Source organism: Lathamus discolor, chromosome 3, assembly GCF_037157495.1.
Source record: "Lathamus discolor isolate bLatDis1 chromosome 3, bLatDis1.hap1, whole genome shotgun sequence".
In the NCBI taxonomy this organism is placed as follows: Eukaryota; Metazoa; Chordata; class Aves; order Psittaciformes; family Psittacidae; genus Lathamus; species Lathamus discolor.
Genome location: NC_088886.1, coordinates 39,091,118 through 39,103,818, shown reverse-complemented (window position 1 = coordinate 39,103,818; position 12,701 = coordinate 39,091,118). Strand labels below are relative to the sequence as shown.

Here is a 12,701-nt window from a genome sequence, read left to right as displayed (position 1 = left end):
CTTGCGAGTTATTACTTCTATGTGTGTCTTTCTCACTGACTGCAGAAATGTTCAGTCTGTTTCATCAGTGGCAGAGGTAGACAAGAATTACACCCAGATTTCTGCAGAAATAGATTGATTTATAGGCTGCATTTGGAAATTAATAATGCTACAATGCTAAAGAGTACGTCAAATTCACTTCACACTGTCAGCTTTAATACTGGCTTAAATCCATGAATATTATTACAATTACTGTTTATATACACTAGCAAGATGAGAATTATGCCATTACTCAAAATTGTTTGGCTAATGAATCAAAACTGCCTTTCAAAGTAAAACGCTAAAAAACAGCCAAAATAATGGCAAAATATGAGAAACTGGTTTACTTCTCAACAAGATGCTGATTCCTAAACACGATTTTATCTTCTCCAACAGGGCTGCTTAAATTGAGCAGGAGATGGGAGACAGGGCTTTGTGAAAAGATACTGTGATGCTTAAAATAGCATTCCTTATTCTCTAAACATTAGCTTAGCTCCACACTCTTTTGTAACAGCTCACAGGGTTTCAGCACTGTCAACTGAAGAATTAAAGTTACAAACTCAGATGTACTATAAAAAACAGCTCAAAATTTCATGTAAGAGCTGCACAGTATCAAACCGCTCCTGCTTTCTCCACATTGACACAGTATTACAAGCAAGGTGTGCCAGGTTTTGTAGCATGACTGACATTACGTACTGTTTATTTCGACTCCCTAAAACACCAACACTACATGCTTGCATAGTTCATTAACTAGCAGTTACACATGAAAACTGATTCAGTAAAGCACGCATAGGTTTTCTAATACAGAATCAGCTTTGCACTACACATTGAAATATGTCCAAACTAACATCAAACCAGAATTGTGAATCCTGGTAGCCAGCTTGATACAGAGGACAGAGGGGGAAAAAAACCCCACAAAACTATCTCAAGAGCTCACAGCAAAGTAATTGCCCCCATGTGTCAAAGTAAATTTGACAGTCTGATAAGCCACAACTCTATTAATCACCCTCTCAAAGGTCTGCCTTGCATTTCTTTCTTATTATATCCACCTCAGTCTTTGAAATTCCTTTCAGAGCAAATCCATTTATACTGAGAGGTTCAAACAATTAATCTTGCATACAACACTAACTTCAGTGCTCCAGGGCCTCCTCCTCCTTCACTGTTCCTTATAGCTACCTTCTGAAGTGCTCTTCTTTCATAAACACAGCCGATGAACCATGAAAATAGTTTCATTTCATGAACTACTGCTCAAAGCAGGATGGGGGGAAATGCAAGAAAACACAAGAAATTTTGAGATGCTTTTATATTACTCCAAAATATGAGTATCAAGAAGGAACTGTAGGGTAATATTTAGATGCTATAGGGATCTGAACCATACAGAACAATATTCACTAGTAACAGGCTAGACAAATTTAAACATATTTAAAAAAAAAAAAAAAGGAAAATACCAGGTTCAGGTAACTGTCACAGGTTTTTTATTCATATTGATGGATTTTATGTCATTTTTCTGCTCTCCTGACATGGTGCTAAGGTTTAAAAATAAGTACCTTTGTCTTTAAGAATCTCAGATAAGATGCTCAAAAAACAGGAAGAATTTTCTTTCCACTGCTCTTGATACCGCCTCCCTGTTGAAACACTTACAAAAGTACTTTGGAATACTTGCCAAGTCCAAGGTGAACTCAGTTTGAGTGCCTCTGAAAGGCTCAGAATTTTACCTCACTTACAGCATCTGTACTATTCTACACGATACTGCTGAACTGGTTCTCTAAAGTCAAAGAAAATATACAATAAATAGCACAATAAATGTTACCGTTGTTTTTTTTTTGCATTTTGAACACACCACCAGTAGCAAGTTACCTTCACTAGGATTTTCCCTTTCAAGTTTTGAGGGCTAGGAAGTTGTCTGGAATCTGCAGTGACTACAGATGACAAGTCCAGTTTGTCACCAAATATCTCCTTCATGTACTGAGCAATCTTCTTTTGCTGCTGAATACTGCAGTGGTTTTCAATAGACAGTATCACTGGAAACCTAGAAGCAAAAACCCCAGATATTATCATTAACTGTTTTAAGAGAGAAGACCTGCACAGCTTGCCATGTAAACTTTTTTACACAGTTTGCTTTTGCATTGTTAGTAGTCTGGAAACAAATTCACTTTGGGAAGAAGGACTTTGCACATAAACTCCCAAATCTGTGTTCTGTCAGAATCCCTCGGATAGTCCCTGCAGGCGATTCTGCTCTCTTACTCCAACCCTAGCCACTAGCAGATAGGGTGACAAAGTTTGAAACTGATGATCACCAAGCATGAGGCACAGAGAAACTTGCAATAAAGCTCATCAGCAACAGAATGCCTTGCTGTTCTATCTGAGCAGAAGGTATGTTATTCCTCTGCAAGCCATGAACAAAGTCTTCGTAAACTCTTAAGTGACCAGCAAGATGCTCCTGAAGAAAAATATTTTGGAATCAACAGATTGAAGGCTTCAGGAACTTACAGCTGAAGTTTCCTTAGGTAAAGACATTCCACGAATTTGCCTTGTTGTTTTCTAAACTCTTAGCAGCCCCAGAATTCTATGGCAAGGAATCCCCAGTGCCAACTACACACCAAATAAAGAACCTGCTCCTTCAGTTTTGAAATCCCTATCTCCTGTTTCTAATCAATAATACCAAACTTTTGGGCTTGAGTATTTTGTTTGTTGGTTGGGAATTTTTTTGCCTCCCCCTGCCTCCTGCCCTTTTTTTTTTTTTATTTTTTAATAGGAGAATGTAAGCATTTCCCCTTTATTCTCTCTAAAATACTCAAAATTCTATACTCATGATCTAAGGCTGTTGGATATATGTGGTTGAACTCCACGATTTTCATAATAAACTGTTACATATCACCATGGTAAACAAAATAGAATCTGAACATTACCGCACATCTCAGTATTTTCTCATACTATGTATGAGATAGCTTCTCAATTTTCCTACTGAAATGAAGCATTTTCCTTACATAAAGAATATACTGATTTTTAAGAATAATTTCCCTGTGGATATGTGTGGGAAGTTCTGTTCAAAGATATTCAACAGTCTCAGACTGTTCAAAACATTACTGAGTTTACAATGCAAGAAAGGTCATTCTAGCTTAGGATGAACTTTCTAACTTGATTGATGGAAACATCTCATGCAGTTGAACAATAAATATGACAAACAGGGGAACAGAATCAAATTTATAAATTTTCAATGTGTTTTAAGGAATATTTGTACTTCCTGATGTTGATTGTTGATTTAGACATGGGATTAACTACACAAACCAGACATATGTAGCTTCAAAACCTCACTCTACACTTACTCATTTTTGATGAAGGCGTATTTATTGATAGTTTCTGCCACGTCACGGAAAAGTATTTTAGAAGTAAGAGTGTAACCATGGTGCACTACCGGCTCTCCATCTGGACCATCCCAGCAGTCCACTATTAGGAAAAAAAAAAGCTATACTTTAAGAGATACCCACGATCTGATACATTTCTGCTGATCTTGCTTGCCAGCAGAACTGGCAATAATATGTACACTACCCAAACATGCAGGTGTCAAGAAATTCATTCAATTTATTATGACCTACCAATTGAGTTAAGACTAACAAACCAGGTGTTTTTCTTACATCAAATGAGAAATATGTAATCTAAATTCATTTTTTCCCCTTATATTAAGCAGAGGGTTTTTTCCTTATATAAAGAATTATAAAGGTGTGATAGGTCAAACAGCATTTACAGCTACCTCTTGGGAAAGCAGCTTCTGCTTCTGAAAGACAGACTATTTAAAAAGAATTTAGTCTTTTTCCATGCCTAATTAAGCATGCAGTTTTATAACTGACTATAGTAAAAGTAGCATCAAATCCATTACATGTAGAATGGATAAGGACAGTAATACTTGTCCTGGTCTTCACTGGCAAAGGCTCTGACTGCACCACCCAGGTCTTAGAAGGTAGACGCAGGGACTGTGAGAATCAAGACCTTGGGCCCACTGTAGGAGAGGATCTGGTTCGAGACCATCTTAATAATCTAAATGCGCACAAGTCCGTGGGACCTGATGGAATCCATCCGCGGGTCCTGAAGGAGCTGGCAAATGAAGTTGCTAAGCCACTGTCCATCATATGTGAAAAATCATGGCAGTCAGGTGAAGTTCGCGACAACTGGAAAAAGGGAAATATAGCCCCCATTTTCAAGAAGGGGAAAATGGAAGACCCGGGGAATTACAGACCAGCCAGTCTCACCTCTGTGCCTGGCAAAATCTTGGAGCACATTCTCCTGGAAGGCATGCTAAGGCACATGGAAAACAACAAGGTGCTTGGTGACAGCCAGCATGGCTTCACTTCCCTGATCAATTTGGTGGCCTTCTATGATGGGGCTACAGAATTGATGGACAAGGGTAAAGCAGTTGATGTCATCTACCTGGACTTGTGCAAAGCGTTTGACACTGTCCCACATGACATCCTTCTCTCTAAATTGGAGAGATATCAATTTGATGGATGGACCACTCGGTGGATAAAGAACTGGCTGGAGGACTGCACACAAATAGTTGTGGTCAATGGCTCAGCGTCCAGCTGGAGACCAGTAACGAGTGGTGTCCCTCAGGGATCGGTGTTGGGACCAGTCTTGTTGAACATCTTTGTCGCTGACATGGACAGTGGGATTGAGTGCGCCCTCAGCAAGTTTGCCGATGACACCAAGCTGTGTGGTCCGGTTGATATGCTGGAGGGAAGGGATGCCATCCAGAGGGACCTTGACACGCTTGTAAGGTGAGCTGATGCCAACCTTATGAAATTCAACCACGACAAGTGCAAGGTCCTACACCTGGGTTGGAGCAATCCCAGGCACAGCTACAGATTGGGCAAAGAAGAGATTCAGAGCAGCCCTGCAGAGAAGGACTTGGGTGTGCTGGTCGATGAGAAAATGAACATGAGCCGGCAGTGTGTGCTCGCAGCCCAGAAAGCCAACCGTATCCTGGGCTGCATCAAAAGGAGCGTGACCAGCAGGTCGAAAGAGGTGATCCTGCTCCTCTGCTCTGCTCTTGTAAGACCTCACCTGGAGTATTGTGTGCAGTTCTGGTGTCCTCAACATAAAAAGGACATGGAACTGTTGGAACAAGTCCAGAGGAGGGCCACGAGGATGATCAGGGGACTGGAGCACCTCCCGTATGAAGACAGGCTGAGGAAGTTGGGGCTGTTCAGCCTGGAGAAGAGAAGGCTGCGTGGAGACCTCATAGCAGCCTTCCAGTACCTGAAGGGGGCCTATAGGGATGCTGGGGAGGGACTCTTCACTAGGGACTGTAGTGACAGGACAAGGGGTAATGGGTTAAAACTTAAACAGGGGAAGTTTAGATTGGATATAAGGAGGAAATTCTTTCCTGTTAGGGTGGTGAGACACTGGAATGGGTTGCCCAGGGAGGTTGTGAGTGCTCCATCCCTGGCAGTGTTCAAGGCCAGGTTGGATGAAGCCTTGTGTTGGATGGCTGAGTGTGAGGTGTCCCTGCCCATGGCAGGGGGGCTGGAACTAGATGATCTTGAGGTCTTTTCCAACCCTAACCATTCTATGATTCTATGAATTATCTTGGATTCACATCAACCTTATTACTACTGTTGCCTCTATAGGAAGTGAAGAGCTTCACAAAGGGAAGCCACAGAGCTATTAGCTAGGCTGTATAGAACTCAAAGCAAAATAGCATGCTACTCTGTGTTCTGGTGAACTTTCCTACAAAAGTGAAAGTACAGTGGTAGATTGCCCAACCTTCTCAGGTTCACTTTCTCTAATTAATTTCTAAATTCAGAGTAACTTTTTTTTTCTAGAGATGAGTTTTGCGATATTAGGTCTAAAAAAATTGTCAAGACTTTATTCTACCCAGAATCCTGAAAACAAAATGCGAATGTTTTGTTATTATTTAAATCATGCAGAACTTAAACAAGAATCCAACACACTCTCCAGGCTATCAAACAGCATCTTGTTTTAATCCATCAGCATTCAGCCAATGAAACTGCATCCTACCTCTCCATTGTGGCAGACAAAAGCTAAGTTTCTCAGCTCGAAGATGGTGACAGAAGTAGATACTCAGCTGTGCTGACAGAAGGCACTGTTTGCTCACCTGTCCTCCTTCTACAGGCACCTTTCATCTTCCCTTTGCATCCAGAGGAACTGCACATGCAAACACCCACTTTCCCATTTGGCTTGTGAAACAAAAAGGTCTTTGCTGGTTTAGCTCATTCTGAACAATGTGGATTTGGAAGCTGTCCTGTGATGCACGGCGGAACTGCAGAGCAGAACACCCGGGGCTGCTCTGCTGGAACTGCAGGTTCCCAAACAGGTGCCTGCCCATTGCCTTACTGGAGCTTGTGCCACAGAAAAAAAAAGCTTTACACAAATTCAGGGCAATGGAAGACTTGCACTGACTGAGAAAAGCAGAAGAACACAGCAGCAGGCAGGAGAAAACAGTGGTGTCTATGATGTTTGAGATGGTCATCCCCATTAGAAAAATTCTGTTTAGACAGCTAGAAAACATGAGTTTATAACTTAAGGTAATCAGACAGTGAAGCATTAATGCTTTGAGTTTGCCACTGACTTTATGCTCATAAGAAATATCCACCATACTTGCCAGAGCCAGCAAGTTACACTAAAAATATACCTTCAACACACCGACAACCATCTTGCAGCACTCGTGCATACATCTCCACTCTGGACTGGGACAGCAGTTGGTCTCCTGTCAGGTATGTGTTGTGAGATGAAGCAATAAAGTAGTTACAAAGGGGTTGATCCATATCCTGATGCACTTCGCAGTGCAGCGGATTAAATATATCACAAGCAGGACTGCGCATGAAATTGGTGAAACCTTTGAACAAAGAGAAACAGTTTTGCAATAGATGCAGTACATATTTGCCAAGCAAATTATTTGCACTGTAACATTCATTTTTTTCTGTTTATGCTTGTCTGTGCTTTTGGTCTCCAAAACCACATCACAGGAATTATCTTCCTGTACCCCGTGTTTTCAACATATTAACTACTGTCTGTGACTTGCTTGGTTCTTTGCAAACTGAAGACGCGGCACAGACTCGGTCCACTGGTGGCACACACACAGGTATTTCTTTTTGAAGCCTGTAGAAGTTCTGACACCTTTGACAAGAATGCATTCCCAAGATCCAACCCAGACAATTTTCAAACAGGTTTGAACTAGAAAAGCAAATACAATCTAGAAAGGCACACTTATGACTTCTCTGAAAAATAAAAATCAAGCATTTGCAAAATGTGACATTGAGCTAAGCCTCTTTAAAAATTAATTAACAACTAATAGTGAAAAACAAAATAGGATTCTGAGAGAAGCATAAAGAGTAAAGAACAGTAGCTATATGAGAAGGCTGAAAACAAGACAGATAGATATGGCTACTGGCCAACCTATTTTCAGGTCAGATGTTTCATTCAGACCCTCAAAAGGGGCAGATGACAAAAACACACGTAAAAATTCTATGAAACCCTGACAAGCCTACACCAAATCCAGTGCACGGACAAACAAGTGTGATCCAGCTGCCTTCTGAAGTTCAGACAAAACCACTCCGCTATTAAGTGGAACAGAAGAATGTGTTACTGATTCTGTTAGAATTGGTGGAAGAAAATATCCTCCCTCACCATTATTCAGTGAGATAAAAATGATCTCTTCATCTAGATGCTACTGCAGAGAGTAAGCAGCTAAACCATGAGACATTACTGCTATAAAAACTGTCTTTTCCTTCCCCTTCTTCTCAAACTGGTATCCCTTAGCCCCTCATGATCTGTTAAAGCATCAGTATAACCGAGAAATTGGGTCAAATGCTTTGGCAGCATCAGTCTGCATTTCCTGGGACCATGAATTGTGCCTTGGAGGGCAAGAGATTTGCTTGCTGGGAATACAGATGGGAAGGTGGGAGGTGGGGAGGAACCTCAGCCTCACGTTCAGCAGGATGCAAAGAATTTGACATGTGCACCATCTTTCCCTCAATGGACCCTTGTGATGGTAGCAGGTAAAAGCTATTCTGTTCTGCTCCGTCACAAGTGTAATGAATCGTAAATAAGAGGAAGCAGAGGAAATCCCTCAAATACTGGGCAGCAGAAGAGACAAAGGTTATGACACCTGCAAGAGTACAGGTTTGGTATCCTGCAGAGCTGCCAGGACTTCATGCTGCTGCTAATGCTCCATGGGTCCCAAGTTGAGAAGTTATCTTCAGAAAGCACAACAATGTCAAGAAGAAAACAAAATAACACACTTTTATCGAAGAGAAATTGTCAGATCTTATACAGATCACAGGACAGAAGTGGGAGTCAGACTGACATCCTGACTTTGAAGCAAATGCTTCCTTTTTATCCTTTTCCCCCACTCCTGAGTTTATTGCCGACTCTGCCCCAGTGACACTCCTTTACTGTAAGCACTACCCTGGCTGAATATAACATGTAGACAAGGTAGCAGCACCCAAACGGCTGTACTGCAGCACAGGGAGCATGGGGCCCATGCTAGCCAACTCGAACATCTAGCTAATTTCACTATAGTTTACAGTTTTCCCTATGCTTCAAGTGTATCTGAGACGATGGTTTATACTTCTGTAAATCAGCTTTAGATAAAGTTTTAAAAATACCTCCTTTGTGACAGAGAAATGTAAAATATTACAAAAGGATAGTGCAAACAACACTAACCCTGAAAGCAACACAAACACAAAAAAAGCAGCAGTAAGGTTAAGAGGAACAGCAATGCTTTCAGAAATATTTTTTTATCTAAGTGCATGGCTTGTTCATTTTGCTGTCCTTACTTCAGTTCAAGTGCAGCGCCCTGGGTCACACCAGAGGCTTGTTTAAGATCTGGGAGGTTATACTGAGGATTTAAGTACCATGTGAAAGAACTCTCCTCCCCCTGCCCCAAAGTCACCATTTAAATTATGCTGCTTCATGAAAGCTGTCTTCTGGGCAAATTAACACACCATGGCATTTAATCTATTTCATGCCAGTTCAGATTTTCATTTGATTCCAAGCTGGGTTCTGAACAAATAAACCATTAGGATCACTTTAGCAAACAAGATGAATAAGGTTTTCAAGCCCAAAGAAAACGTAACTACCCATATTTCATTTCATATGCTTATTTCACCTAAGCATAAATCAATAGATTGTACAGGAGCAATTCCAAACCTGCAAAGACAGAACAGAATGGAAACTTTGCTTTTATCGCTTCAGTTACGAGCAAGATGCGGTATAAATCACATAGCATAGAATGTTTTACATTTGCGTTTTACAAATACTCAGCAATAAATTCATTCAAGCCCAAGGCATTCACATTACTGTCTGATGGCTATGATGTATCACTGTATAATACTAACTGCTAATTCACCCCACCTACCCTCATCTCTGCTGTGTCCCACAAGAATGCACCTCCACTACTGATCAGACTGCTAATCTACATAACGTCCTGTCACAGTCAAATATTATAAGCTACACCAAAACACTGTTAAAGCTTTTCCATTCCACTACATTATATAGAGACAAAGATAATTTTGAAATCAAAACCTTTACCTTCAATCCCAAGAACATTTTGTTTCCTGTTTTCTTCCGATACTTCAAACTTCTGTATGATGTCAAGACAATATTCTGGTGTCACATTATTCATCTGCACAAAAAAAAAAAAAACAGCATTGGTGCACTTATTTTAAACACCATGTCACCAGCATGTCAAATCTTACTTCAGGCTTCTGGGTTCAGTTGATAAAACTTATGATCAAACATTGAGATCAGTCAAATATGAATCAGTAACACTACTGTAAAAGACTTTACGATTTTGATTTTATTCTTGGCACAAGCCTCATGGCTCGTATCTTTGAGGATAAAAATAGGAGAGGCAGCATTCACTTAAAAGGCGTGCCATTTTAATTTAAAGATTAAAATCAACTGTTAAGCACACTTACTATTTGTACTGGGCAATACTGATGAAATGAGAACTATGAAGTTATATTCTTTAATATAATCCACTTAAACATGAAAAAAAATTCGGCAGGGTTTGATGTCATTTTCATGCATTTTCCACTTCTGTGATTTCATTACTTCCAGGAGTGTTCACTATAATACACAGGCTGAGATAAATAATTAGATTCTGAAAAGAAAACCAGCGGTTCTTCTGAAACAAATAAGAGTTTTGTCATCAGCTTCAACTAGCCAGCAGCTTAAGTCCTAACTGACTAGTGTGGTCAAAATATGACCATATACTTCTATTTCCTTTAATTTTAAAGGAAAGTAGCAGGTTTTGTTGCTCAGCTCTTCCCTTGTCACACCACCCTGAAGTTGTATAGAACCAAAGTGAGAAATACAATTGGGTGTATTTCATTTCCTCTACTAATAATATCACAGGATGACAATGACAACACTAAAACCTTTGGCAGCTTATTTGTATCATTATTCTGTTTACTAGTTGTACTCAGCAACCTCTGTCAAAGTCAGCTCAAATGCCCTGACATGCAGACAGTCTGGAAGCACAGGAACATGCAGGTCCCCCTCTCAGTGTGTTGTCTCTGTTAACATGACTGCTTCAGGCAGAAGTGAGGTTAGTCATCATGCAGATTACACAGTATTTATTGTTTAAATCTGAAAACAGTCTCTCTGTGAACTGTTCTTACTAATAGACTTCTCTTTCAAATGGCAACACCAATTTTTTTTACACTGTTCTCTCTGTGGCCAGCAGGTCGAGGGAGGTGATCCTGCCCCTCTACTCTGCTCTTGTGAGACCTCACCTGGAGTATTGTGTGCAGTTCTGGTGTCCTCAACGTAAAAAGGACATGGAACTGTTGGAACAAGTCCAGAGGAGGGCCACGAGGATGATCAGGGGACTGGAGCACCTCCCGTATGAAGACAGGCTGAGGAAGTTGGGGCTGTTCAGCCTGGAGAAGAGAAGGCTGCATGGAGACCTCATAGCAGCCTTCCAGTACCTGAAGGGGGCCTATAGGGATGCTGGGACTGTAGTGACAGGACAAGGGGTAATGGGTTAAAACTTAAACAGGGGAAGTTTAGATTGGATATAAGGAGGAAATTCTTTCCTGTTAGGGTGGTGAGACACTGGAATAGGTTGCCCAGGGAGGTTGTGAGTGCTCCATCCCTGGCAGTGTTCAAGGCCAGGTTGGATGAAGCCTTGTGTTGGATGGTTTAGTGAGAGGTGTCCCTGTCCATGGCAGGGGGGTTGGAACTAGATGATCTTGAGGTCCTTTCCAACCCTAACTATTCTATGATTCTATGATGAATTTGTGCTTTCCATTATTTCCTGTAGCTCAGGATTCCCGACAACAGCATTCGGCTATATGGAAATCTAGAAGTATGTTGAGTCTCTCAAGCCCATCTTCTCTAAGGGCCCAATCCTGCCAAGTGATGGGTTCCTCTTAAGAAATTTCGATGCCATGACTGACCATATTTCATAACAACTAAAAGGCTATGGCCTAAGTATGAAAAGTTACCAGAGGAGGTAAAAAAATAGATAATGTCAACATTAGAACTATAGTAACAGAAGGCAAGCATGTGAACACTTCAGCTTGAGTTGCCATATGAGTTGAGAGACATAGAGCTATTTTCTAGCCTTTTTGCTCTTTGCCCTTCACCCTTCCCTCTGTTTTACTCTTGCACAGGGAAAGCGTGGCTTGGCCCATCTCCTTTCCCAAACATTTGTATCTCCTAGCTAAGCCAACAATCCTGAGATGCCTGCAGGAATTACACAGGATTATAGGAAAAAGAACAATTCAGTAGGGAAAAAAAACCAACTGATTATCTTAGCTCAAGTAAATGTTGCTGTTTGATTGCAAACACTATTCATAGCAGGCCCTTCTTCAGCATGAGCTGGCTAGAAATAAAGTTTTCATTATCCTGTATGGCTCCTTGATGGCTGAATGGCAGCATACTCATGTGCTCTACGAATGAAAATGTCTAATCTAGTCCAAAGCTGCATCTGCTAGGGAAAAGCCCAGTGATTCATGCTTTTTAACTGGAGATTGAGAGATGATGACTTAGGCTACTCATTTAAATTTGTTTTCATTAAGTTTTAAAGTATTCTACTAAAATTAATATAAAATAGCAATGATCATTATCAATAACTGAATATTTAGATATATGAATTATTGAAGATGGCCAACAGCAGTATTTCCAAAATCTCTTGAATACATAGCTACTTTTTATGTTCCTGGTTAAATGCTTTAGTTTTGATGGAGATATCTCCTTTACAAGAGCATCAGCCTTTGAATAACCAATAAGACTTTGTTTTTAACTAAATGAACTACCAATTAATTTTCCTAAAATAAGATCCTACAGAACTATAAAAAAACCACATAATCCCTAATCTTCAGTGTAGAAGTATGAGAAAGAAGAGGGAAATCACTTTTGATTTCACCAGTCTGACTGGACTCAGGTCAGACATAAACCTATTGCCAAAAGTCTAATGCTATCTGAAGCTGCAAAGCACTGCAATGCCAAGTAATAGGAGAGACCTCCTCTGCCAAAGTCCCACAAGTTAACAATGTGAATTGTTCTCATTTCCCATTCTCATAGTAAAGAAAGTGGGAGAAGATAATATAAAGTAGAAAGGAAGTTATGAAAAAAAAAGGAAGGAGAAGTTAGAAAAGCAGCACAGTGCTAATAACAGGTATTCCTGGACAGGATGCCAACCCACCAGCATGTCA

General features: G+C 40.5%; 1 protein-coding gene across 1 annotated transcript in view; it reads right to left on the bottom strand.

Moving 5' to 3' along the window:
- PLCH1 (phospholipase C eta 1) overlaps positions 1-12,701 on the bottom strand; it is an 81,635-nt gene that overhangs the window by 22,542 nt on the left and 46,392 nt on the right. The window contains exons 7-10 of the mRNA XM_065674719.1: positions 9,568-9,661; positions 6,668-6,871; positions 3,345-3,465; positions 1,876-2,047 (exon numbers count right to left, since the gene is read on the bottom strand). Coding sequence (XP_065530791.1) covers positions 1,876-2,047; positions 3,345-3,465; positions 6,668-6,871; positions 9,568-9,661 — 591 coding nt within the window. The remainder of the gene's footprint in view (positions 1-1,875; positions 2,048-3,344; positions 3,466-6,667; positions 6,872-9,567; positions 9,662-12,701) is intronic.